Raw genomic sequence first — 27,995 nt, 5'->3', positions numbered from 1 at the left:
TTTTGGCGGCAGGCTTGCGATAGTTTTGACCTCATTCACAGGAAGTTCAGTCGAGCGGAGTCGGACAGCCCTTCGCGAGAGAAAAAAATAGAAAAAAAATAGAGGGAAAAAAATCGGTGAATCCAAGGGGTTCGGGCGGATTTGGACGAAGTTTCCGAACTGTCCCGGCCCGGAGGAGCCCTGGGGGTTGAAAGGGAATCGCCAGCACCGGTAATTAACACAGAGTTATAAGTCAATTGTGAATTCTTTCTCCAAATTTGAGCAACTCACGCGGGCGCTTCTCCCCCTGTCTCGCCAGCCGGAAGTCTGCATGAAGCTGCGTCTCTCTCGCATTAGCGTCGACGGTTTTTTTTCTCTCCTCGGGTTTTTTTTTTTTTTATCCTCGAGTTTTTTTTTCTCTCTTGTTTTCTCAGCTAGACTAACCGAGAGAGGGATGAAGGCATAGGGGCATTATTGTTTGCAAGCGGAAGTTTACATGTTGCATAGCTTTTAGATAGTGCTTTGCGTGCATAACAAAAGCTGACATTTTAATGGAGGCTGGTTGAGCCCTGATATCATTAATGGATGGTTTTGTGCCTTTCCAGCTACCTCTCCTGATGCATATGCTATTAACATCGTCCCATTAGATAGAAACATGCAAAATGAGCTGTACTTGCAGCAAAACACGCATGCAACCATTAAAAAAAAAAAAAACGCGACGTTTTCGCTTCCATTGATTTTATTTAGGCGTGCATATGAAATGAAAGACTATGTCAGAAGTTGACTAAGAGGTCTGCACCTTTGCTTTTTTTATGATCGGCAGTCGCAGATACATTTGGCAGGATAGCGAGGCGATGCTTTTGTTTTGATGTCTATTTATAGCGCGCGCGAATCTCCATGCAAGTTGGGCATCTCTCGTGCAGTTAAACAAATCGTGTGTAAAGAAAATGAAATATCCAAAAAACATCAAAATGTTATATTTTATTTTACCCTTTTTATAACTTTTTTTTCCTTTCAAATTTATACTAATTTAGCACTGCTGAAAAAAGCTCCGCTGGTTCCTCAGTGTGGTCAGGATGGTCTGTTGGCTGGATTAAAGTTGGCATGAAATTAAAATTCACCCTATCTGTTTTCTAAATGCACATTACAGATTCTATTGTGAACAGTTCATCTGTGTATGTGTTTGTAATGTGTAACCAAAATGTCATATAACTGGAGCCTCAGGTGAAAATGACACTTTTTTTCTGGTGACATATGCAGGACTTTTCCAAACCCCGTCCTTGCAAGATCACACCCATGTCTTCTGTTTTGAGTGCAACGCCCACATCTCAAAATCCAATAAACAGCCGATGCATAGAATAAATCCCACCCTACATTATTTTTTATTTTTTTCTATAATCTGATATATTCGGACCAGGGTTATTATTGTTAACCTAATGGGAAATTTAAACAGCAAAGATGTGCACAGAAGAAGTGACATTTAGGTGTCTTTACACACTGTTTAATGCTGCTCAGAGGATGAATTAATGCATTTACACAGCAATCACAATTGTACACTTTTGAAAATTCCTGATGCAACTGGCCAAAAAATGATACGGAAACTGAAATGTCTTTGTAATAATTACTAATTTAACTAAATTTTAATGATAGTGAATTTAAAAAAGCCAACAAAATAACCACACTTTTATTGAAAGTAACACAATAAAGTTGGATAGGAAATATATTCATATTAAATATCATATTATTTTTTAGTTCTATGCAACAGAATCAGATCTTTTTTTTTTTTTTTTTTTTTTTTTTTTTTTTTTTTTTTTTTTTTTTTAATTTACTTCCAAATGTAGTAATAATAATAGTAATAATAATAATACATTTTATTTGAAGCGCCTTTCACAAAACTCAAGGTCACTTTGCAAGTATGAAATAATAAAAAGACAATAGACAAAAGTCATTTGTATAGTCCTTATACAAAACTATTATTGTTAGAGCGTGTGAGCAGATCACAACGTCACGAAAGACTTACATAATTTTACCAGCGTAGCTCAGTACAGGTGTACTATACCATGTTACAGCACAGTAGCGCTGCTGCAAACAGGAACAAGAAATTTCCTGTTGGCACATTATTTGAGCGGACTTTGCTTTTCTGTTGAGCATGAGCAGAACCAGGGTTGCCAAGTCCGTGGTTTTCCTGCGGAATTAGGCTACTTTTAAATTGTTGCTGTGGGTTGGTTTTTCCTTGATTACAGCTGTTACCGGGGAAACCACTGTTTCTGCCGCTCTTAAAGCGCCTCCTGCTGGTAGAGAATGATTTTGCACTTTCAATAAGCCCGTCTGCTGTTTTATATCTACATTATATACATATATATTCCCCCCAGGAGAAGTGCCGCCACAGATAGAGTGTAAGTCTGTGGGAAACACTGTACTGCATAAAGCATATTTGACTAAAATGATTGTACTGAAATATAGGGATGTAGTTTTTATATAGGAGAAGGTTTTATGTTTATTTATTTATGTGACGATTCAAATCGGTTGAGATGCTAAACAAATCACGGTTCAATTAGGAGTTTATATGAATGTATGTCTGAGGGGAACTTACTGTCTTTAGAAAAGTTTAGATGGTATTTTTTCTTTTCATCTTGCCTCTGTATAATGCATATTAAAGTTCATAAGTCCAGCGCTGCTTTGTTTACAGCGGAAACCAAGGAAACGCTTTAAGCACCACCTGCTGGCAGAGAGTGAATCTGCATCTCGTTCAGCTCGTCTGCTGTTTCTGTTTCATGCAGATATTTATGTATAGTTTCACAAAACTGAAGTCAAACCATTCTGTTTTTCCTTAAAAAAACTCAATTATACAATCTAATTTAGATTAAAAACTGCTTAAAATGCAGTGGTTGTCTCTAATTTTAAATGGAAAGAGTACAGACAAAGCCTTATTTTGTTTATATGAAGAGATTTATTTTATTTGTGTTACTTATTTATTTGATTTGGGGCTTGTTTTAAATTAATTTAGTTTTGTTATTTACATTTACATTCTATTTAAATTTTGTCATTTAGCAGATGCTTTTATCCAAAGCTACTTACAAATGAGGACAATAGAAGCAATCAAAACCAACAAAAGAACAATAATATGCAAGTGCTATGTTAGTATATTATTATAGTTATATTATAGTTTCACAAATAAATGTACAGCATTTTGTCCAAGCAATAATAAAAGGACACATTTAATTTATAATTTGTCTTGAATATCATTTTGTTATAAATAAATAAATAAATCTTGAATTGAATCGAATCGTGAGTTGAGTGAATCGTTACATCCCTACTGAAATATTTTATATTCTACCAATGATAAAACTGCAGAAGATGTTAAGTTTAGTGAAGGAGGGCCACTAGTAAGGAGCTCTTGAGTTGTGTTTATGATCACGACAGTATATTGGTTTTCAACAGTGACTGTGAAATATGCACATTAGATATGGGAGTTGCATATTCAGATTTTTGATATTAGGGAAAATGGTCATTGGGCTACTTTTGGGCTATTTTTAATTGGCCGTTGTTAAGCAGACCTGGGAAACCTGGTGGAATGCCAGAGTGTAATATTGAGCGGAGCGTCACAAAACGCAGTGATGATGGCTAGAGGGAGAGTGCAACTTTTGTGCTAAATGTTTTTCTCTTTCGGCTGAAAACCGAAAATGCCATTTTCAGTGGCTGAAGTTTCAGTGCATCCCTAGCGAAAACTATAAAAGTGTATCAATGATGCTTAAATAACTTAATGTGCATTACAAAACAAAAAACATAGCATTTATTTATTTTCTAGCATTTCGTCTTGACTTTAAAAGGTTTTAGTTGGTCGGTCTGTTGAACTGTAGTTGGCCGACAAGTTAAACCAGCAGAGTACCAGATGGCTAGACTGAGAGACCAGCAAACAGTCTTAGGCTGGTTCAAGTTGTTTTATTCCTGTATTGTGCAGGCTGCGATGGCATGCATGCATTTTTATTTCATGCATGTCAGTTGTGTTTTACACATTGGGCCGTGCATGCATTGTGATTCCTAACCCAACACGCCTCTTTGCCAAACATCCCCCTGAAAGAGGCTCCAAAGTCCTTTGCTTAAATAAAGAGAAATTAATCACAGCTGTCAAAAGGATGAAGGTTCATGATATTTGGCAGCTGTTTCAAAGAACATATTAGGAAAAAAAAGCCCTTTTATGTTATGCAAGGTGCCCAAATGAATACAGTACAGTCCTAGTGAGTGAATAAACCTTCAGGCGACAGGAGAAACATAAGGACGAGGTGTCATTTCACAAGTGTTGCCAAAGGCAGAGTGGGTGTTTTACAAGTTATGTTGCTTTTCAATTGCAGAAATAATGGAAGATTCCCATTTCAACTCATCATACTTTTGGTCTCCCGTTCCAACAGTGCAAGGACAGGTAGACACCTTATTATTGGACTCTCTTGTACAGTACATCCTTGTGTCTTTAACAGACACGCCTTGCTTATAGAGCTCTAGTTAATCAAAACAAGCATACCAGTCCGGGATGGCTAACACCAGCCTCGCACTGATCCATGTGAAAGTTACACACTGGAAGCCCTACACCAGCATCCAGAAAAAGTAACCTTTCCCTTGCTGCTCTCTCCTTCTTCCCCTTCATCCTTCATCTGCGTTTATCTCTCAATCCATCCTCCTTTTCTCTTTCCTCCTTCCCTTCTTTCCCTTGTTTTGTTTTTTTCTCATTCATTCCCCCCTGCGAGTTTAGATTGAGAACGCCATGTTTCTGAATAAGATGAAAGAGCAGCTGGGGCAGGACAAGGGCACTGCTTTTCCGCACTCGTCCGCGGCGCACTACCCCACGGCGGTGCTGACGGTGCCGGGCTCGGTCGCCATGGACACGGGATCCATTGGGAGGGTGCCGAAGCAGGAGGGTGGAGGAGGAGGAGCGAGCGGGACAGCAGGGGCGCAAATATCTGGCGTGGGAGCACACCTGCACCCACCTCACACATCCCAGAACATCACGGTGGTGCCCGTCCCATCTACTGGCATCATGACAGCAGGTGGGTATTCCACATTTAGAAAAATCAATGGTGTGTGTGTGTGTGTGTGTGTGTGTGTGTGACCCTGGACCACAAAACCAGTCTTAAGTCGCTGGGGTATATTTGTAGCAATTGCCAAAAATACATTGTATGGGTCAAAATTATTGATTTTTCTTTTATGCCAAAAATCATTAGGACATTAGGAGATCATGTTTCATTAAGATGTTTTGTAAATTTCCTACTGTAAATATATCAAAACTTAATTTTTGATTAGTAATATGCATTGTTAAGAATTCATTTGGATAACTTTGAAGCTGATTTTCTCAGTATTTTGATTTTTTTGCACTCTCAGATTCCAGATTTTCAAATAGTTGTATCTCGGCCAAATATTGTCCTCCTAACAAACCATACATCAATGGAAAGCTTATTTATTCAGACTATTTCAGATGATGTATAAATCTCAATTTTGAAAAAATTGACCCTTGTGACTGGTTTTGTGGTCCAGGGTCACATATATATATTGCTGTTGTCAAACGATTAATCGCGATAAATAGCATTCAAAATAAATGTTTTTGTTTACAGAATATATGTGTGTACTGTGTATATTTATTATGTATGTATAAATCTATATTTAGTTTATACAGTGAACACTCTGCAGTAGGGGTCGACCGATAATCTGCGTGCCCGATTATCGGCACCGATATTAAGCATTTTTATTGTTATCGGCATCGGCCATTTTCAAAACCGATTTGCCGATAAAACCATTTTATTTTGAAATCTGGCACTGATCCAGCCACCTCAGTCAGAGCGCACCGCTCTGTGGCCTAGACTAAGCCCCGCCTATCGTCCGTCTGATTTGTTGGGAGTCACGAGCCTGGCCAATCAATACGGCTGGCGCGGCTGGAAAATGTTCCGCTCTCACACCGAAAGCACAGGAGCTGCTTCAGTGATCATCATCACACATCAATAAGTTATCTCTCGAAGGTAAGAATGCAGTAAACGTTCCTGAAGTTGCAATAAATCACTACACTGAAGTTGCAAAACACCTAAATATAATCGATTTATGATGACAAGCCCCGTTCAGTTATTATACTGTGAATTCCCGGTCAATGTCCGTCATTGCAGTGATATGCTTTAACGGATCATCACATCAGTGCTGAGATAGTGAAACTAAAACCTACTTCTCGCACCATTCGGCCAACTTAACGTTATATTGTGAATAGATTATCAACACGAATGAATTCACTCACGTGTGCTGGTTTTTTTTTTTTTTTTTTTGTGTTGTTCACATAGCTTCACTGAACAGCGTCCGTTCCGTTAGGGCTCTTAGTCAAAAAAATAGCGCATATTTGGAGAAATATTGCTTTATTCTAACATGATTGCAAAATAATTTATCATACAGATTCAGAATTACCATTATGCAATTTTGAAGAGCTGAAAGGGCATCAAGCGCGAGCTCCCTATTCCTGATTTAGTTATCTCCGCGGCCGCGCTCTCTCATTTGAGGGTGCGATTTGCCGGGGGGGATTTCCCCCCTTCTGGTCTATGCATCCCTGCCTCTGCTGAATAACTTTTAAAAACATCATGCAAACCCGCTTTGACGTCCAGATCTGAATCAAATGATTTGCGATCCGATTGAAGCGCATCGAAACAGTGAATCATTTTGCGACGCAATGGTTTAACTGATTCGGAGTTTCAAAAAGCTCCGTTGTGTTCTTTGCTCGCTTTCTCGATGTAATTTGTTGTTTGAATAACCGTGGACATTAAATCATTACAATTAATAGGCCTAACGTAGGCTTACAGTGTTTTTATTAAACTGAGATCACATTAAATACAATTTCCGTCGTATTAAAAACATTTCATAAAATTTTTCAAAAGCATCCCCCCCTCTGTTTATTTCAGAAATCGCAACGTAAATTGTCAATAATCTCACATTGCACGTTTCTGGATGACGCTGTCCTGTATACTTCCTAGTTTGTATCGCCGTGATAAACAGTCAAACAAACATTTTACACATAAAAAAAAAAAAAAAAAACACTATTACTATATGGGTTGTGTGATTTTTAATGCAATTCTGGGTTGCAAATAAAATGCTAAATATAACACACACACACATATATATATATAGAGAGAGAGATTACATTTATTTTCCATTATTTGTTCATTTGTTGCTGTTTAAATTTGCTTCAAGTTTTACTTTGTTTATAGGATGCTGCTGATGGATGCAAGTTTTACTTTGTTTACAGAATGCTGCTGATGGATCCTCCCAGCACTTTTTATGTTTGTTGTTATTATTAATATTAATGTTGTTATTATGAACAGTTCTCAGAATTAAAGATGTGTTAAAATAATTTAAAGAGAGTCTTTGTCAGAGGCCTTTTTATTCTTAATTTTGACATTAATTTTCATTTTTACACTAGACACATATCGGTTCAAAATATCGGTTATCGGTCTCCTTGATCTGTAATAATCGGTATCGGCCCTGAAAAATGCATATCGGTCGATCCCTACTCTGCAGTGTTATTTTCCCTAATTATTAAATTTCTGTATTTGAATACGATCAACCTTATTTTATTTGTAACATACTTTGTTGTATTTATCTATGCTTGTAATATATGTATTTGTTGTTATTTTTACTGGCTGTTATCTTTAATCATGTTTAAACTTTTTTAGTTAATCTAGTAGTATTTGCTGTGGTATCAAAGAAGTACTTTGCTTTAAGTAATAAATGGAAAGCAAGTTAAACTGAAATATTTTTCTTTTCTTACGGATCCAAAAATGTATCCGATCCGTGGGTCAAAAACCGTAATGTGATCCGAACCGTGAGATTTGTGATCCATTGAACATCTAGCATGTATATATTTAAGAAAAATGTTATATTTATATATGAAATATATTTATGTGTGATATAAATTATATGAATATAAAAATATGCATGTAAATACATGTATATATTTTCAAAATATATGCTGTGTGTGTATTTATATATACATAATAAATATACAGAATACACACATTTTTATGTAAACAAAAACTTTTATTTTCGATGCAATTAATCGCATTTGTAATTGTTACAAGCTGTTTATGCATATATAAAATCCGTAAAGTCGCAAAGATTAAAGTCTTAAACCCAAAGAAATATTCTTTCTAAACGTTGACTCATCCACACCTTCCTAAAACGAGAGTCTACGTCACTGTGTTGGGAGATTTGCATAACACCGCCCCAAATGTAAACGCAAAGAAAGAAGGCGTAACTTTTATTCTCACTGTAGCATTGTTGCCGTCGCCGCCATGAAAGCTGATTTTCCAAATATGGTAAGGGGCGTAACATTTTCGTCACAACCTTGAGGTATTCGGCCAATCACAACGCACTGGATAGCTGGCCAATCAGAGCACCCCATGCTTTTCAGAAAAGTGTACATAACCTACACGCATGTAAATAATTAAAGCACATTATATTAAACCTGCATCGCATGTATATATTTAATTGAATCTTAGCATTTGTGAATTCACAATAATGTTATGCTTTATTATGATTTTTAAATAGGATTAATATAAGATGCAGCCTTGATAAATGGTGTAATTAATTATTTATTTAATTATTTATTGTGGATTGAATGAATTATTTTTTTTTTTTTCGTACTTAATTTTTTTTTAAAATCGAGTACTCGAATTGAATCAACGAATTTAAGTCCTTACATATAGCTTCAGAAATCAAATGTTAATGTAACGAGGTTATCAGAATCGGTCGAATTGATGTGTTTGTCCTTTGTTTCTCAGCAGGGTTAGTGATCACGACTCCTCAAGGGGCACTGGTCACTCCCCCTGCCTCCTCTCAGTCTTTTGTTTCTGGACCACCCACAACAACCATGATTGTGTCCGCTTTACACCCAGCAAACACAGGTAAACACTTTTACGCCCCTTTCTGACCCTTCCAAAATATACACATTTTTAACATGCTGCAGTTTGTACCTTACATACTTATGGTAAAAATAATGATGGTAAAACCAAAAGAAGAACATTAGAACTGAGAATATTTTGTATAGAACTTACATTTGAATCAATTTCTTCATGAGAAAATGATCTATCTATAAGTATATCGATAGCACATTTGTAAGATATTTGAATGTTTTCTAAAGTGGTCTTTTCTGCTCAACAAAGCTGCATTTATTTGATCAAAAAACAGTAAAAAGAGTAATATTGTGAAATATTATAAGAGTTTAATATAATGGTTTTCTCTGTGAATAATATTGTAAAATGTAATTTATTCCTGTGATGCATAGCTGAGATTTCAGCATCATTATGCAGTCTTCAGTGTCACATGATCTTCAGAAATCATTCTAATATGCTGATTTCCTGTTCAAGAAACATTTCTGATAATTATAAATGTTGAAAACAGTGCTGCATCATATTTTTATGAAAACTGATAGATTTTATAGTTCTTTGATTAATATAAAGTCCAAAAGAACAGCTTTTATTAGAAATTTTAATATTTTGTAACATCATAAATGTGTTTACTGTCATTTTTGATGAATTTAATGCCCCGTTGCTGAATAAAAGTATAATGTCTGCTCCAGCCAAAAAAAAAACATGCTTTGTAAAAATGTAACTTTTCTTGCACTCAGTTACTTCAAAATGATGTTCCTGTTATTACACAAAATTCATAGCTCTCCATTTTTGCACAGTAAATAGTGACAGTTATATAGGCATTTCAATGATTCATAATTCATGAGTCATAATATTAAGAGCATGTGTCTTATTGAGCATTTACTTCTTATATAACAACAGATAGTACACCACACATAGCAGAATATTGATTATTCTCATAATGGTTTTTCATGTCACTTTCACTGTAAAAGCAGCAGACACACACACACACACACTCACACACACACATATGCTTGCTTGCTCAGCCAGTCTGAGAGCCAAAGAAGCTGTAGGAAGTGAAAGTGAGAGTGACTGTGGGAGGTAGTGAGAAGGGATGGATGATGGATGAATAGAGAGAGGGACAGCGAGCTGTATATGTTGAGAATGTTCTGCTCTTTTCTGTCAGAGGCTGTCCGGCCCCCTTCCCTCTATCTCCACAGCCACTGTAAGTATAATAGCACATGTACATCTCTACCAGAAACCTGCAGTCAATCACACTCACATCACTAAAGCACTTATGCAGTGAAATAACACTTTATTAAATTTGATGTCTGTTGACTTGAAATTGCAGTAACCACTACTTCTTGCTTGGATTAGATTTTGGTTATTTTTAAAAATTCAAATAAGAACGGAATTATTTAATTTAAAATTGGGTTGGACATATAAGATTAGTCATTTGGAAACTACAATGGTTTGCTAAGGTAGGCCTTTAAAGGTGCTGTATGTAATTTATTTGACTCTACTAAAGCATAAAAATGCTATAATAGGTTTGCAGATATTTAGGAAACATGTCGTTCACATACTTGTTTCTTTGAAAAATAATGTTATAGCCACCAGTTAATTCGACTTTGAAATGTATGTTCCGTATCGGAATGTCTGTTTTTGTTTTGGTCTGTATGATTAAAGTGAAAGTGACATACAGCCAAGTATGGTGACCCATACTCAGAATTCGTGCTCTGCATTTAACCCATCCAAAGTGCTCACACACAGCAGTGAACACTCAAAAGCCGTGAACACACACCCGGAGCAGTGGGCAGCCATTTATGCTGCGGCGCCCGGGGAGCAGTTGGGGGTTCGGTGCCTTGCTCAAGGGCACCTCAGTCGTGGTATTGCCGGCACGAGACTCGAACCCACAACCTTAGGAGTCAAATTTTCTAACCACTAGGCCACGACTTCCCCACGATTCCACCCACTGCAAATTTACCCAATAGTATTTTGCCACCGTGGGTTGCCAGTTGGTGGGAAACACTGCGTATTACTGCAATGGTGACCTTAAACTAACTGCGTCAGATATCACAGCTTGTACCTGACCTAAAAAGCCTCATCATCCATCTAAGCAGCTCTATGAAGAGAGGAATATTAAAACGCAGATAAATCAACTCAACAATGTACAGTTCCATTGTCATTTGCACTTGTTACTATTGCGTGTCCATAATCTGGCAATCCATGTGAGCGTTGAGTCTGAGAAGGAGGTGTCGGGAGAAACAAATATCTCTTATATTTTTAATTTGGACTGCAGTACCCGTTTCAGCTGTTAGCTGTCAATATTACATAGAGCACCTTTAAAATTTGGTCATTACAATGTTTCAAATGCATATTTAGCTTTTAGTGCACATTTATTTCTTTTTTACCAAAATCTATTTGAAATGTTTACTAAATAATTGAGTTTTAGACATTTCTTTGAAGAAAGCAAAGTTGAAAACATGTTGCCTTTGTCCTCTGAATGCAGAGTTGCAGGAAGAAATTATGCAGATTACATTTCATATTCAATATTATATTACTGTGTTTTTGCCCCACTGACACAAACAGACAAGAAAGAGGATGGTAGTATTCCACCCGCCGTAGTCATGCCACTTCCCTCAAAGCGGGGAAGAAAGAAGAAGTCCATGATGCCAAGGGCAGGTCCTGTTTCAGCCCATGCACTCGCGACAGGAAGTGATGCGCTAATTCTTGCACACCTGGCCGCTGGGGGACAGGTGAGACGTCATAGTTTTACCTTTATGTAAATAAGTTATTGTTTGTCTTACACTGCCCTGCATCATATTCACTGAATGAAATCCAGTTATTGCTTTTGTTTTTTTTGTTTTTTTTTATTTGTGGTGCTGTTTCCAAATTCAGTGCTTGTTTTGCTCAAGCATGTCACACTTTTTGACAAAATATGATGCATTTTGCAGAGTTTTAGCTTTTGGCAACCATGTAAAGAAATTTTTTGTCAAAATCAGCCCAGTTTCACATGTATGACATTATTTTATGCCTAATCATGCTTTCAGAGTTGGAATTCTGGCCAGTGACAGAAGAAAATGCAAACATAATGCAGATTTTGTGGCAAAAAACATAATTTATAATATATGTAAAGTTCATTGTAATTACATTCAATGTATTTGTGCATATTTCTCCACTCCATTGTAGATTGTAAGTTAAATGATGCATTTTAAAAACTTCTATTTGTCATTAAATTACAAAACCTACTTGTTATTTTAATAAGTGCGTTAGAGCTGATACATACGAGTAATTTAAAATAATTATTTCTTAATTTGTGGGAGAAAAAAATGTACATGATGGAAAGTTTTTATTGATATTTTTAAACTCAGCATCATCAGATTAGGTAATATTAGGACTTTATTGGTAATCAGCAGATGTTTTTTTTCAAAATGCAGGCCTGTGTTATTGTCAAAACAAGCCGTCACTGATAAGTCAATTTAAAAGAGGGGTAAAATTTTTAAAGATCTTAAAATAGAGAGAAGTAAACCAAATTGAGACACTTTATTAATTTAGATTTATTGTTTGTTAAAAAAGACTCTTAAAACATGCTTCCCTAAATTGTCTATTGTACTAAAGGTGTTGACTGATGCAAAAGTAAAAGTTTACCTGTATTAAGATGCTCACTTAATTTTTTTGCTTTTACAGCACAACACGAGTGACCCATATGACCTTTCCAATGATGAGGATGATCATCCAGGCAAAGATGGGAACAAGTCATACAGGTGCATATCATTGCTTAAGAAATAAATAGCCATTTTTTTAAATATTTGCAGGTTTAATTCATTTTAGTGTGCATTACACACTGCAGCGCATTGCAACACTATGATGCTTTTTAATGTGTATTAGTGCTAATTGCATGACATTTCTGTCACCATCAGTTTATTCTCCATCAGCTTGTAAGGGAGCATATATAAATATGATAAATGGAATGCAAATGGAATCCATGTGATACATTTTCAGTTTTAAGTTTTTAAAAGTGTCAAGGCTGTTGTAGTGTTTTTAAATAGTGATAGTTTTGTGAGTATTTCTAATGCAAATGCACATGTTTATTTTCCTCTGTAGGTGTCGGATGTGTGCGGTGACGTTCTTCAACAAATCAGACATGCAGATTCATGCCAAGTCACACACGGAGGCGAAGCCGCACAAGTGTCCTCACTGCTCCAAGTCCTTTGCCAACTCCAGCTACCTGTCCCAGCACATCCGCATCCACAGCGGCGCCAAACCCTACACCTGCTCCTACTGCCAGAAAACCTTCAGGCAGCTCAGCCATCTGCAGCAGCATACACGGTACGCATGTGTGTGTGTGTGACTTACTAAAGGATGCACTGCTGCACCTGCTACAGGATGGAGCCAGGGCTTTGAGTAGTTGAGTAGTCATGTTTTCGATTAGGATAAGCATGTTTATCTTTCACTTTTTCCATTCTCTCTTTCTCTTGATATCTTCCTGTCCTTTCCCACTCTGGTGCGAAGACATTTGAGCTTGCACACATTTCTAATGAAAACCGGACAATATACTCTCTGCAGATAGAAGCAGGTGTTTTTGTCTCATGTTAATCACATCACGCATCTTCTGCTTGTCTTATTTCACACCACAATGTCTAACTTTTTTTTGTTTCATTTACTTATTTTGTAGTCCTTTATGTCCTGTTGATATCTCGTCTTAATAGAAACATTCATTTCTTAGTTTCTTGATGTTCTTATAAGTAATATATTGTTTAAAATCATGAAACAGGGTTTGCACAGTTTGTGGTGCAGGCTGCAATGTTAATATAAAAATGTTTGTCCCTTAGAAATGCACATTACATGACAGTATGGATGCATGGTTTTTATTTTATACTGTCCTAAGTATATGTATAGTCCACAAGACAAAATAATAGCTGAATTACAAAAAAAAGGGAAAATCAATGTGTCAATAAGCAGCCCAGTTGTTTAGCTATTTGACAAAATGTCACGTTATATTCTGGGTTATTTTTAACTACAGTTTATGAACTACTTGTGTGATGATATTATCACAGACAATAATTTTTAATCATCTCTTAGTTTGTAAAAACTAATAGCAGCTATATTAACCATAAATACACTTTAATTGAAGCCTAGCAGTCTGGGAGGCTTAAAAGCATGTCATTTTGTCTCCATTTGCTTCTGCGCTATCTGGCTTGTGTCGTGTCTTCTTTCTCTTTTTTCCATGTCATTTCTATGCTGTTGGACAAGAAAGAGTCTTTAATTGAATTCCATATCACTCCACTTATCTTCATCATGTCTCTTTCGTCTGCTCTGGTTTAAAGGCTCTGACTCGTTTCATATTACCCGATAGTTAGGGAGGGGAAAGGAAGCTGGTGAGAGAGAGAATGAGAGAGAGAGGATAAGATGAAGTGCCTTGTGTTTTTGTGTGCTGCGTTTCATAACCCAGACACCACAATGAGCACCGTAACCTATGACATGTTTGATGATACGATCACGATTTGATCCCAGTAGGGCTGGTTTATTGATTCACTGGTAAATCTCTCTCTGTTTGTTTCTCTCTTTTCATCCCCTTCCCTTCATCCCTTGGTAGAAACCACACAGAGGGCAAACCACACAAGTGTCCTCACTGCTCCAAATCGTTTGCCAACTCCAGCTACCTGTCCCAGCACATCCGCATCCACAGCGGCGCCAAACCCTACACCTGCTCCTACTGCCAGAAAACCTTCAGGCAGCTCAGTCACTTACAGCAGCATAACAGGTAACAGACAGGCACAGATAGAATCACAAACCAACCGTATACGTCCTGCTCTTCTCCTGGCGTCCTTTTCACTTATACCTTCCATTTCTGTTGTCTGTCATGCTGTAGTTGAGATGATTGTGTAGGCTTCCTGGAAACATATTTTAGACACTGCAGAATCAGTATATTCATGTGATCTTTAGTTCAAACGTTCTAAAGAACAGCTTCTGTTTTGTTTTGAAGGATTCATACTGGCGATCGGCCTTACAAGTGTTCCCATCCCGGCTGTGAGAAAGCTTTTACCCAACTATCCAACCTCCAGGTAACCATCTTCAGCTGATTTATAAATGCTTCCACACATTTCAGCTTTCTGTATTATTGAAGTAGTTGAAAAACTTGGATTTGAGTTTGGTTTTAGTTAAATGCTGTAACCAAATGGTTTTTCATTACCTTTGGTTCCATTGTGGACTGAACATTCCATTGTTCAGTTACATTCATTACAAGCATTCTGATTCCCATCCATAACTGACACTTAGTTGTAATTGCATTAATCATTGCCATTGCCTTATGCAAGTGTTGTTTATTAGTTCAGACCATTATAACTAAATATTTAAGCTTGGTAGCTATTTAGCAACATGTAACTAACTGTCTTCATAAATCTGCTAAAAATCTTAAGTTAACATTAACATCAAGGCAACTATCATGACATTTACTTGTTTTTTCAGTCTCATCGAAGACAGCACAACAAGGACAAGCCATACAAATGTCACAATTGCAACCGCGGCTACACCGATGCGACCAGCTTAGAGGTTCACCTGTCTACACATACGGTGAAACACGCCAAACTCTTCTCCTGTGGCCTCTGCAACCGCTCCTACACATCTGTAAGATCCCACCCATGATACCTCAAACCTTGCTCCTCCATCTTGTCAGTCTTCTTTTTATTAACCTAAAATTATAGATTTGAGTTTGTTAGATGTCGAAGGTTTTAGATATTACTTTGTTAGAGCTATTTGATAATTACGATACTTAATCACAATTATTTTGGACAATTCTCAATCATGATTATATATGTAATTTTTTTTGTCATTCATCAGAATTATTGCACTTCGACATAAGCGTCAAGAAAAAGTCAACATGCATGGTTTGCTTGCAGATTTAAAGGTGCAAAGGACTGTGTGAAAGAGACTGGCTGTATTACACTTTCAATTGAGCACAATATCTCAGCAGTGATTATTAAACTAACTTACATTGGTTTCAGCTCATCAGAGCTTTTTCTGTAATGTAGGGACAGCGCAAATGCGTTTTTTTTTTATAATGGTTTTCTACGAGAAGAAAACTCCTAACATGCAGCTTAACAACACGCTTCATTCGGGTTACGGAAGTCATTAGCAGTGACTTGTCTTTTTATTTCTAGATCGCAAAATCAACAATGTCACCAAAGAAGTGTATTTTTTTTAAATCTTGTTCAGCTTTCCGAAGAACCCAGCATTAAGGGAATTATTTATGTTGATATCACAGCTTGCAGACGATCTCTAGGCAAAAGCTTTGCATGCTCATGACTCTTTAGCTCCGCCTACAGCATGCCTCCAGGATCTTGACTGTATTCAGAGAGAAGCAGTACAACTCTATCTTTTATAAATCTGATAAAACTAAAGACTCTACGGCGATATATAGGATAAGCAGAAACTGTGTCTGTTATGTCCCCTTTAACATAGAATTGTCCTTCCACTTGCATTATGGTGCCAATGTCGTAGCATTTATGACCAGAGAATTGTGAGAGAATTTTAGTTTTCGCTGGTTGATTTTAAGGACATTAAGCTATGTTAAGCATTTCAGAATGTTGCAAGAAAGAAGCTCTGTTTGGGGGATTTAAACTCTTGGAATCTGGCAACCACAACCAGCTTGTGGTGACTTGTTACCAGTTTAAGATAACGCAAATGTCAGATTAAAATGCAGTGCCTTCAGGATAAATAACCAGTGGGCAAATGTTTTGTCTAGTAAATCGAAAGAAATCATGATTAAAGTATGATCATGCAGCCCTACTTAATGTTGACACATTTTTCTGTTTTTGTTATTTTTTAGGAGACGTACCTGATGAAACACATGCGAAAACACAACCCAGACCCTCTGACGGTAGCAGCCGCAGTAGCTGCCCAACAAGCCCAGCAGGGCCAGAATCCGGCTCAGCCCTCGGGCACGGGAAGCGGCAGGGGTCGCGGGCGAGGCAGGGGGGCCGGAGCGGGAACGGCGGCGCAAGCACAGAACCAGCCCAATCCCACCCTGCCAACCAGTTACTCTGTTACAGAGGGAATACCCTGCCCTTTCGACCTGCATCAGTACAAGACCGTGTCGGCTGGAGAGATCCAGTACAAACCGGTCACCGTGGCCGACCTGACGGGCCACAAAGACCTCTGCCTCACCGTCTCCACCTCTGCCATCCAGGTGGAGCACATGAACTCGTAGAGGAACTTGAGGAGAATGAGAGCGAGGAGGAGGGGAGAGGAGAAACGGACCATGAATTGGATAGGACATAAAACACTGCCTTGAGACAGAGGATCATTTCCAAATACAGACTGGCAGGAGGGGAGGGCAGGCTTGCAAATTGAGGAGAGATGGAGGAGCAAATCAACTCTTATGAGTTGTCTTTCTTTAGACTTGCTCTGCAGTGTCACAAAAAAGGCCTTAAACTGTCATGGTGGCTATTTTCAGTTAGCAGCTATTGAAATATACAATACCCAGCCCTGATTCTGTCCCTTTGGCCACTATGGATTGCAACAGTCGGGTTACAGAAGTAAACATCCCATTCATTTTCTCTACAGGGGAATTGATTTTTGATAAATACAAACCATTGAAGACAGACCAACTCTGAGCTACAAGGCTGTTAAAGGGACAGTTCACCCAAAAATGAAACTTTTGTCATCATTTATTCTCCCTCAAGTTGTACCAAAGAAGATATTTTGAAGAATGTTAATTTAATGTCATAATTCTTTGTGAAAAACTACATTACCCATGAAATCTCCACCAGTCTGTGCAAATCACCAAACGCATAAGCTGTTAAGTATGCAGTTTAGTACTTTTGTCCCATTTTTAAATACTTTTTTGCTTCAAATCAAAGTTTCTAATGCTACAATTCACCATGTAGCTGGTTGGTTTGCTTCATGGCTTGTAACTCTCTAACAAATCCCCATGGAAAAAATAAATGGGAAAAATCCTTTCAGCCAAGACCATTGAAAAAGTGGGAAAAAACCATATGGTACATTTTAAATTTGGCAGTCTGAACTATGAACTTCCCTCAGAATTTCTGACAATGTCATAATTGACTACTTAACTTGCCCATAAATACATCACCCTCAGTTTTGAGAAGATATTTTAACATCCACATAATTTTATTGAACTTCTTCTTCATGTCATCTTGAGCTAGTTTTGATGTAGAGGTCATAATGAATAAAATTAATAGGCGAGTTATCAATTTGCACATGATATTTTTAAATGGTTCCATTTCAGACTTTTTTCAGGAGAAGGGATATTTGAGCAAATTATTTTACATTATTGATATTTTTTCGTCTACATGGTACATTTCTTTATCACTACTAAGAAGAACAGATGAAACGAAAACAAAGGATAATTTTGTTGCAGGGATTGTGCAAGACTGACTAAAAATGGACACTAGCGAGTAGCGATGGGTGATTAAGGTTACCGATGCCAGCTAACAAAGACTAGCTTGTGATTATATCAAGCCTTGAAAACCAGCAAGTTTACTTTCTTTTCTAAGTTATAAATGATACAAATGCTGGTAAACAAGAAAATATGGACAAATACCACCAAAGTATCTCATAAAAAATACATTGTACAGAACTGCAACTAGTTTACATCACAAAGCATTTCACAGAAAGATGCACATATCTGCAGCATTTGAGCAGGTTTAAAGTAATAGTTCACCTAGATGAAGTTTATAAGCTCTTATGAAGTTTTAATGCCTTTTATGACACTGCTTTGCAGGCCTGCTGATTGACGTTTCGAGTAAATGTGCAACTGGTTTGTCACTATCAGCCGAGACCTGTTGGAAAGATGTTGCTAGGACTGCACTAAAGGGGAGAAGGATAAACACAAGATAATGGTTTATGGGAGATGGCACTTAAATGAACTTTTTTATTCATTGTTTCTGTTTTGTCATTACATTTTAGCCGTTTATCATCTGTATTTTTCTGTTGTCCTTGTGTATGTATGTTTGTATGTGTTTGAGTGAGCGAAGGGTTGCTTGAAAGAGCATGTAAGAGAACATTTAAAGGAGGAGATGAATGTGTGAAAACATCTATAAAATTGTTTTTTTTTTTTTAATCTGAAGAGTTTAGTCATTTCATATTTTCTTGACCCTCTCCACAAAGTCTTTTTTTTTTTCAGAAAGGAAGGGAGGGGAAAAAATGTGCAGACAACGATTTGGTTACCAGGTACTATTTAGTAGTGTTTTTTTAAAACCTTTAATACCAGTTATATTAACTTTGTTTTTTATGCAATTATTATTATCATCATCATTATCCATTGGGAGTTACTCTGTGTGTGTATATATAGAGATGACATGTTCATTCATAAAGGGAAGGATTGTCTTTCTGGTAATGTGTATTATGGAGTGACATGTTCATTCATAAAGGGAAGGATTGTCTTCAGAGTATGGGATGTTAACACATTGCTAAACCATCCAATCACTGACCTACATGATGCCATCTGTGTCCAGCAAGCAGCCAAGTGATTGGCTGATCCTCCACGTATAATCCTTGTTGTATCCATATATGTATTTGGAAAATAACACGGTTCTCAATATTATTATCAATGTTACTTCTGTCACTCTTAATACTTATTAACTACTCTTTAAGATGACTTTGCTGTATAGATCAACACTCATTCATCTTGACGTAGCTGTTTCTCCTAATATGATCAATAAAAAATGTTAAACATATCTGGAATAGTCATGTTATTGTCTAAGTGCAATATTGTCTAATCAAAATCTGCTGTTTGAGACTTAATTTGGATATTTTAGGAGAATCTCTGAGGTTAAAAATATTAATTTTTGAATACTTATTTTTTAATAGTATATTTTTTCCTCTAAAAATGTCCTGATGGAAAGGCCTGATTTGATGCAATTGCATATTCTTTAATATTTTTTTTTTCTGATGTATTGCAAATTCAGGGATTTAGGCCAAAAAAAAAGGTGAAATAGTTTTCATAGAAAAAAAAAATCTCATTGAGTTTTGACTCTTATTTTAAAATTAACATGGCCAATCAAAATAAGCTTACGTCACAGTATCCAGCCAATCAGAAGCTCGTTACCTGACAGATTACTCATGAATCGACTTTGAAAATTTAAATCTTAACGGTTTTTTCGACGACCATCGTGGGAGAGCCACTACAACTGACAACAAACCAGGTGTGATAGAGACAAATCGCTATCATAGAAATAACCATATATAAGTGGATAAATTAGATCTTGAATACTATGAATTTTAGTAATAAATCTAATCTCTGATTCATCTAAATTAATGGTTAATCTTCTCAGGGCGCTGCTTTCAGAACGTACAGCACTCAGTTAAAAGGAAAGCGCTTGTCTTTATCAATACTTACTGGATAACTTTTTGTAATATGTTAATGGAAAGGGTTAAACTGCGATTTAAATTATCATAAAGTATTTTTAAAAGTAATTTTATCGTGTCTTTCTGTCTGGTTGTGGGGATCCGATTCATTCATTGATTCATTCGTGAACGAAGTAACGTTATTTAATATCAACTTCATATTTAAATGCTGTAAAAAAGCAATCGTTCTGTTCATCTGAATGTCAATTGTGTGCGTTATTCTGCCTGGTCTGATATTATGAGCAAATGCAAGAATATAGGCCTCATATTGCGTAAATAATCCAGTATAGTCTTGGAAATAATTACTAAGTTCCCCTTTTACCCATAATATTTTTATTGTAGGAAGTTAGAGTAAAATATAATGTACTCACCATCACCACACCTTCCAAAAATGACAATGTGATTGTGTAAATTTGGTGTCTCTGTTCATGTAGAGTCAGGTGGATCGTATGCATTGGTGGAGATCAAGTTTGTCAAGCAAAGAGGACTTGAGATGAGTCATGATGACTGGAACCTCAAAATAGGTAAGTAAGGGGGTTTAATGGGTAGGACGTCAATAATCCAAATTAAACATGGCTGCATAGGTATCAGTAAACTTAAAAGCCCCAAGCTGAGGCTGTATATTAATTAATTTAGACCGAACAAGTAGGAATTTAGTTAAACGTTTATTTTAGTAGGGAGGTTACTTTAAGGCATCATAAGCACAGATAGACAATACAGTGGTTTGGTTTGTTAGTCTTTGCATGCATACTGAAACAGATGAAATTGTTGAAATGGTTGAAAATAGGTGATTTGTTTACATAATAATATAGATACTTTGTATAGAGTAGAAAAAAAGATCTATTGACAGATACAGTTTTTCTTTCATTACAGTAACATAGCAGCCATAGCCTACACAGCATAGCAGCAGGTCTACCTAATGCCCTGACATACTAAATCTATCCAAACATCACTGTTTAGGCTTAACTAATACCTGCCCACCAATAATAAATGAATAAGCCTTTATATTTAGCCACTTCAAAAGTATTAGTCATAAACCGTTAAACATAAAGATTATATAAACAAATACAAAAGTGACAAATGTGTGGTAGTTCAGTTTGCATTACACACAACATCTAACAGTGTTTATACATCATTGATGTCATGTTATTAACGATTAATTCTAAATCAAAATTATGTCATTTATGCTTATGAATTATACATGCCCATATATCTAATTAAGTCAACATTGTACTGACAATTAAACATTTGAAAACAAAACATTTATCACAATTTTTATAATGTAATCAAAGAAAAATGTAGTGTAACCAGTATTAAATACTATATGATTATGAACAAAACATATATGAGAACTCCCTTAAGTCTCACTTTTTTATGAAACATAACTCTGAAACTATTTTGACAAGAACTCAGCCTTCAGACATATTTAATGAACAGTACTGTCTAGAAATGTTTGTCTAGTCCTAGAGTACACTACATGGTTAAGGACACGTGTGTGTGTGTGTGTGTGTATATATATATATATATATATATATATATATATATATATATAGTATATATATATATATATATTTATATTTATGTGTGTGTGTATAAAATCGTACCCTTCAGTCATGCATGAAAACACTTTAATCTATACAAAAAAACCCTTCAAACGATAACTGTGAAATAAATAAGTTACTTTTAAAATAATTACTCACCTGTAATTCTGCATAACACAAAGACAACTTGATTGTTCATTTGAATAAACACTTAAACACATATATGAAGATCTGACATTATTGGCAGTATCTTCAGATTTCAGAGCACAGTACCAGATAACTGCTGTAACTCCTACACGATTATGTCTAACTAATATAACTATAATGTACTGTTGAGGTAAAGTGAAAGTGTATCCTATTCAACCCACAGAAACAAATGACACAACAGCATCAGTCCTTATTAATGTGTTTCCCTTCATGTTACTTTGGCTTCCAAAAGCTTACCTAATGGAAAGCTCAAATGTAACGAAATGCTCTTAGTGCACTACCAGCATTAAAAAATGCTCTAGAAGAAAAATTACAGGTGAAAGTAACATTTCAAAATGTCAGAAGTTGCAGTGTCTAATGTCATTCAGCAGGTCCTTGGACTTCACTTTCTTCCTATGATTGCATTAAAAATATAAAGAACAGCATTCTTCCCTGGAGTCTTAGATTAAAATGCACTTTGTGTTTTGGCAGCATGGCAAGACAGACAGGAAGTGGAAGTGGAGAGAGAAACATGGGAAAGGGAAAACCAAAGAGATGCAGTGTGGAAGATAAGAAAGATAAAAGGAGAAGAAATAAATTGCCAAAGATAGAGAAGAGTCATTTAAATGATAAAGAACCTGAGGAAAAAGTGAGGGTAAGAGAAAAATATACAAGGAAAGATTAATGAAGCATGCATACAGAAATGTCATGTTGGAGAATTTCTTCAACCAGTCTGGACCACCTAAAGAGAAAGAGAAATTCTACATTAATTGTACATGTGAGAATATGCACACACTACATGATGAACAAAATTAATTCACGATCATGTGAGTGAAAACATTTTCTGTATTTACTTAAAATACAAAAATAATACTGTTTGAAATGCTGTTTTTACCTGGGAAATGGTGACCCCAGTTAGTTTCTCAATGGTTTGAGGCAGTCTGGTCATGATGTCAAGGACTTCACCTGTCAGCTTGGCTGCGCCAATCTCTGAACCTCCACTGGAAACCATGGTGACCTTATTGGTAGCTGACAGGGGCTTACTTATCTCCTCTGCCATCTAATGGACAGATAGAACACAATTTACCATCAATGTAAGACATCAACTCAAACTGCATTGAACTGCTTTTTGCTCTAAGCAGGATTATCTCTTGCAAGATTCATATTTTTGCAGTGCAATGAAATATTTTTCTGTATTGCCAACACACTAGAAAAAAACCCATTACAAATACATCTCACCAGTGGCAGTTTCTCCAGCAACATGTCCACCATCGCTCCTTCCTTGTATTGCTGGAAGGCCTCGGCTTTCTTAGCCATCTGCTCAGCCTCGGCACGACCTTTAGCCTCCACAGCGTACGCTTCGGCCTCTCCTCTCATCTGCAGAGACACAGTTCATGTGTAACACAAACTGTTTTGTTTTGAATATAGCAAAGATGATGGCTGATCACTTACTTTGATAGATTCAGCCTCAGCTTCTGCCTCCATGATTAGCTGAAGACTGTTGCAGAGCACAAAATGGCCAGATGCATATGTTTTTAAAGGTGAGTGATTTTAAAATACTTTCTCCTATCCAAACATAAGCCAAGCTGAGCCATTTTTTTGCAATTCCATATGATTTCATTAACGTGGAAATTACACACTTTTAAGACAAAAACACTTGGTGAATGTTTGTGGAAAACAACCTCCATGTTATATGGCGTTTTAAAACAAACAGGAAGCTGAGAGCACTGAAGAAGCATCCATCTCACCGTTCTGCTTCTGCCAGTTTCTCCAGCCGGTATCGTTCGGCCTCGGCTGGTTTCTTGACTCTGGCCTCAAGCTCTTTCTCCTTGCGTGTGATCTCCTGTTGCTGAAGCGTGATTTGCTGTGAGCGCTCCACCACCATCACCTGCATCTTCTCCTCCTCGATCCGCTGCTTTGTCTTTGCCACCTAATGCAACCATTACACAGGAGGATGAAGATTTACGGAATAAACGTAAGTAAATAAATAATAAAAAAAAATAATAATAATAATGTCACACAGTTATCTTTCTTCAATCGGTATAACTATTAAAAGCAATAGTTCATACAAGTATGCATTTCCTTCTTTTGCTGAACACAATAAAGATATATTATTTTTGTTGATGTTTTGGTTTCCATTGACTTCCATAGTATTTTTTTCCATACAATGGTGATCAATGGGAACCAAAACTGTTAGTTACAAATATTATTCAAAATGACTTTTCGTGTTCCACAGAATAAAGAAAGTCATACCGGTTTGGAACGACATAGGAGGGGTGTAAATTATGACAGAATTATATTACATACAAGAACCCCAAGGATTCATCATAGAAAGTCAAGAAATTATTTCACAGTGTTGAAGGTCACCAGTAGGTTTGGTTGCTGTTTTACCTGGAGCTGATAGGCCATTTCAGACTCAGCTTTTTTGGTGAAGACCTCAATGTCATACACTGCCTTCTTCAGCTCGTAGTCTCTCTGAGCCTTAGCCATCTCGATCTCATTCATGTACTGAGCAGATACCTTCTCCTGTATAGCATTGGCCTCCTACAGAGAGAAGAAAGAAAGAAATTAGAGAGACATTAACAAAAACACTGAAACAAAGGCTGTATTAGCAACAGTGTTCAGGAATGGCTCACCCTGATCACTGCATCTCTTTTGTTCATGGCTTCCCCAATACGAGCATCCTTCTGCACTTGTGCTGTACGGGCCTTCCCCAAAGAGTGCAGGTAATCCTGAAAGGAAAAGACTTGATTCACCACTCACACGGATTCATTTTTGTAGACATTTAAAGCATTTGAAATATTCAGGGACAGATTTATTAACAGCTTGAGCCAACACAAACCGTCCTACTATCAGGATCTACTCAAGAAATGCAGTGAAACATTAGTGATGAAAAAGACAGCTAACCTTCCTTAAAAAAAGGATTTTCCAAAATTTATAAGAGGACAGTATTTAAATTAATCATGCAATGTGACTTACTTAGGTTTGGGTAGTCATTTTACTGGTATTTGTTACATAATTTAACGCCCAGAAAAAAGCATGTCTTAATCCATGATTAGCATCGGCTCTGCTTGTTTGTGAACTCTATGCTAATTTGCACCGCTGTTGGTAGACTGCAGTGGTCATCATGAAAACACGGCGCCGACAGCATATATGTTCTTTAATTCACGCATTGTCAGTAAATCATCTGCAGAACTTTCCTTTCCCATCAACACTTTTTATAGGATTGCACTCTCACACTAATTTGCCTTGTTTAGTAAATTTGGCCCTAGGTTCGATAAACACAACTACACAAATAGGGCTAACAGACCTGGTCATCGTGAACGTCTTTGAGTGTGTAGCTGACCACGCTGATGCCCATGTTGACAAGGTCGGACGAAGCCACCTTGAACACCTGCTCGGAAAACTTCTTTCTGTCTTTGTAGATCTCCTAAAGATTAAACACAAAACACACCATGCTCAGTGAAGTCAATATACTATGCTGAGTACTGAAAGTGCAGATTTTTAACAATATATCCAGTTTTATTGCTGTTTGTGATGTTGCAGAGTGCAGTACGTTTGCAAGGTGGGCATTTTCTCTATGCACATGTCTTTTTACCTCCACAGTCAGGTGAGCAATGATGGCTCTCTGGTGACCCTCCAGTGTTTCCAAGGCAATGTGGGCAATCTCACCCTCTGACTTTCCTAGAAACATCTGACATGCTGCAGCCAACATCTGTTTATTTTGCCCTTGAATCTTCATCTGTCAGAGAGTGAAGCTTTAGTTTAGCCACATTAACAATTTAAAGGCGGCAGATAAAGTATTTAATAAAAGACAGAATAGCACAGTAATCTGGGGGAAAAAAATATTAAATGACAAAAAACGCTTTCTTAAACCTTATGAAATGTTGTTTACTGCATATTAGTGAGATAGTTAACCTGTGCAATTCCAGTGACAGAGATTGGCACTCCATGACGTGTGTAGACTTTATCACTCTTTACATTCAGCGTCAGTGTGTTCAAAGAGATCCTGTGATGGAAAAAAGAGAAAAGGCTGAGATTTGTTTATGCAAACCATGCATACATATATGCACAAACACACAGAGTGATTAATACCTTTGTATCTGCTGAATGCATGGGAAAACAAACACTCTCCCACCAGAGATCATGACCGGCGGTGAGCGACAGAAACCTGAGGCAGGAGTCAGATCATATATCTGAATGTGTTTTCATGATTTCTCTCTATAAACACATTTCTTAGTCTTACCTGACACCACCATTGCTTCATTTGGACCGCAAGTGTAAAACATTTTCACACTACGGAGAAACCAGAGAAATGAAAGTAGTGGAACACTGTTAAAATCATTTTAGAATTATATCTGGAGGAAAAAGCAGTCACTGTGTACTAATTTTTTAATATCTCACATAACAACAACTATTGTATTCTGTTCTTAGTAATTTTAAAATAAATCTCCATTCTCATTGCAACATTCAGTATGGCACACTTTGCATAACTTTAACAACCAATTCATCCCAAGAGACCTTAGGCCACAAAGACATATATAATATATGTATATAATATATTTTTATATTAATGTGTTTTATGTAAGTACATATACACGTATATAAGTAAGTAGGCTACATAATATGCTGAAACGTCAAAGGTGAAAATATCCTTACAAATGGGTCAAAAATACACAATTATAAAGTAAAATTAAATCTATTTAAAATAAAATCTATTAAAAACATTGAAATCGAATTCTATATCATTTGAAATCGAATCGTATTGAGTGTTTACAAATAATGCGCAGTATCTTACGATCTGCATTATAAACCCAGGAATGCCTTCAAGTAGTAGTATCGACTGATTTATGCTTCTGGTTGCTTATTAAATACAGGTTTACCAAAGAATCAACAAGCATCCAAGTCCATTAACTTATTAAAGTGTCCTTAGTGTGGCAGACGGTGAAACACGAGCATATATCTCGTTGTTATCCACAATAAGATTTAATAAAAATACATATTTGCTTTTTTGTATATTGTATTATATTGCATTATTTGTTTTTTGTACGGTGAATATGAATATAGTGCGCCGCGCGCACCAGGAGGTGCCCTGTAATGACATCAGCCTTTAATAATATTAAATCAAGCTAATTTTTCCTGTTATCTTAGCCTACTGATGCAACATCATCAGACTGTATTTTCATGGTAGACTTCAAGTAAAAACTTGCGAAATAACAGATAAAGACAACAACGGCGCCCTACTAATTCGCAATATTGTATCGGCCAGTAAAAGAAATTAATCCAGTGTTTACATCCAGCACGTCATGACAACGTAAAAGCCATCGGAACAGACTGCAAAAAAAATGGGAAAATTATTGTCAGGAAAAACTCTTACCGTTAGGTGAATGGATAGAAAATATTGATCGACTTGATAATAGCACGATATCTAGGCTCTTTTCAAAACGGTGCAAGATAAAGACGCAGCAATCCAGCAGGCTGTTCCTAGAGCAGCGTGTGTTAGTGATGGCGCCCCGCCCGGATCACACAGGCATACTGGCGCCATCCCATGGAGCAGTTCTTACCAACGTGTGCACCTCAGAGCTATCGCAAGAGCTCCGTGGCTTGACTAAATAAATTGAAATCAGTTTTTTTTCATTGCTGAATACAAGCATGGATTTGAATACATTTGTGAATTGTATATCTGTGTGGCTTTTGCTATATTTTTTAATGTCATATAATTGTAAATTGTATGCACTAGATTTAGATGCAATTTATTTGTAAAAAAAAAAGAAAAAAATAATACAGCTAATGTTTTCCCTTGACAGGGATATGATTTGCAGAGCTTTTGCTGATTGCTATGCAATGCCTCTGGAATTTTGGAAGCTAGGATCACCTGTATCTTGGCGATTCTGATAAATGTGTGTATCCAATTGAAAATACGGTGCAAACAGCAAGGTACAGTTTAATTTATTTTATTCTTTGAATGAAATTGATAAACAATTGACACTGCCTTTCTGTTTTGGAGCTGCTCAGTGAGAAGATGTACAGA

At 36.7% G+C, this 27,995-nt stretch overlaps 2 protein-coding genes across 8 annotated transcripts; one reads left to right on the top strand and one right to left on the bottom strand.

Moving 5' to 3' along the window:
• The first annotated feature begins 21 nt into the window (after positions 1–21).
• On the top strand, positions 22–18,949 carry znf384a (zinc finger protein 384 a). Of its 7 annotated transcripts, none has more exons than XM_019079454.2 (12): positions 25–210; positions 4,332–4,399; positions 4,727–5,021; positions 8,784–8,903; positions 10,054–10,092; positions 11,457–11,623; positions 12,555–12,631; positions 12,972–13,196; positions 14,464–14,631; positions 14,854–14,932; positions 15,336–15,494; positions 16,696–18,949. In XM_019079454.2, the coding sequence occupies exons 2-12, from the start codon at positions 4,337–4,339 to the stop codon at positions 17,074–17,076; spliced, it is 1,773 nt and encodes a 590-aa protein (XP_018934999.2). In that variant the 5' UTR covers positions 25–210; positions 4,332–4,336; the 3' UTR covers positions 17,077–18,949. The 7 variants fall into 7 exon arrangements, with proteins under 7 accessions (XP_018934990.2, XP_018934999.2, XP_042600607.1 ...); XM_042744671.1 differs by having other exon boundaries at positions 26–210; positions 8,781–8,903; XM_019079445.2 differs by lacking the exon at positions 14,464–14,631 and having other exon boundaries at positions 22–210; positions 8,781–8,903.
• A 1,938-nt stretch (positions 18,950–20,887) lies between these two features.
• On the bottom strand, positions 20,888–27,542 carry flot1a (flotillin 1a). The gene is made up of 13 exons (XM_042745304.1): positions 27,342–27,542; positions 26,211–26,260; positions 26,060–26,135; positions 25,883–25,973; positions 25,563–25,706; positions 25,275–25,394; positions 24,601–24,696; positions 24,356–24,508; positions 23,713–23,894; positions 23,417–23,462; positions 23,204–23,341; positions 22,860–23,024; positions 20,888–22,706 (listed from the first exon to the last, which is right to left on the bottom strand). The coding sequence occupies exons 2-13, from the start codon at positions 26,251–26,253 to the stop codon at positions 22,689–22,691; spliced, it is 1,272 nt and encodes a 423-aa protein (XP_042601238.1). The 5' UTR covers positions 26,254–26,260; positions 27,342–27,542; the 3' UTR covers positions 20,888–22,688.
• Between the last annotated feature and the right edge of the window lie 453 nt (positions 27,543–27,995).

The sequence above is a fragment of the Cyprinus carpio genome, chromosome B19 (assembly GCF_018340385.1).
Source record: "Cyprinus carpio isolate SPL01 chromosome B19, ASM1834038v1, whole genome shotgun sequence".
In the NCBI taxonomy this organism is placed as follows: domain Eukaryota; kingdom Metazoa; phylum Chordata; class Actinopteri; order Cypriniformes; family Cyprinidae; genus Cyprinus; species Cyprinus carpio.
The sequence above is the reverse complement of the archived record's forward strand: the minus strand, read 5'-3'. Positions and strand labels throughout refer to the sequence as shown.

What these genes read in the sequence shown, in the direction of transcription:
- flot1a (XM_042745304.1), bottom strand. Translation starts at nt 26,253, where the DNA reads ATGTTTTACACTTGCGGTCCAAATGAAGCAATGGTGGTGTCAG. An exon ending in TGAAGCAATGGTGGTGTCAG is followed by an intron (nt 26,136 to 26,210) that starts GTAAGACTAAGA and finishes CTCCTGCCTCAG; the next exon opens with GTTTCTGTCGCTCACCGCCG. An exon ending in TGCTGGAGAAACTGCCACTG is followed by an intron (nt 23,025 to 23,203) that starts GTGAGATGTATT and finishes TCTGTCCATTAG; the next exon opens with ATGGCAGAGGAGATAAGTAA.
- znf384a (XM_042744671.1), top strand. Translation starts at nt 4,337, where the DNA reads ATGGAAGATTCCCATTTCAACTCATCATACTTTTGGTCTCCCGTTCCA. An exon ending in TACTGGCATCATGACAGCAG is followed by an intron (nt 5,022 to 8,780) that starts GTGGGTATTCCA and finishes TTTGTTTCTCAG; the next exon opens with CAGGGTTAGTGATCACGACT. An exon ending in GCAACCGCTCCTACACATCT is followed by an intron (nt 15,495 to 16,695) that starts GTAAGATCCCAC and finishes GTTATTTTTTAG; the next exon opens with GAGACGTACCTGATGAAACA.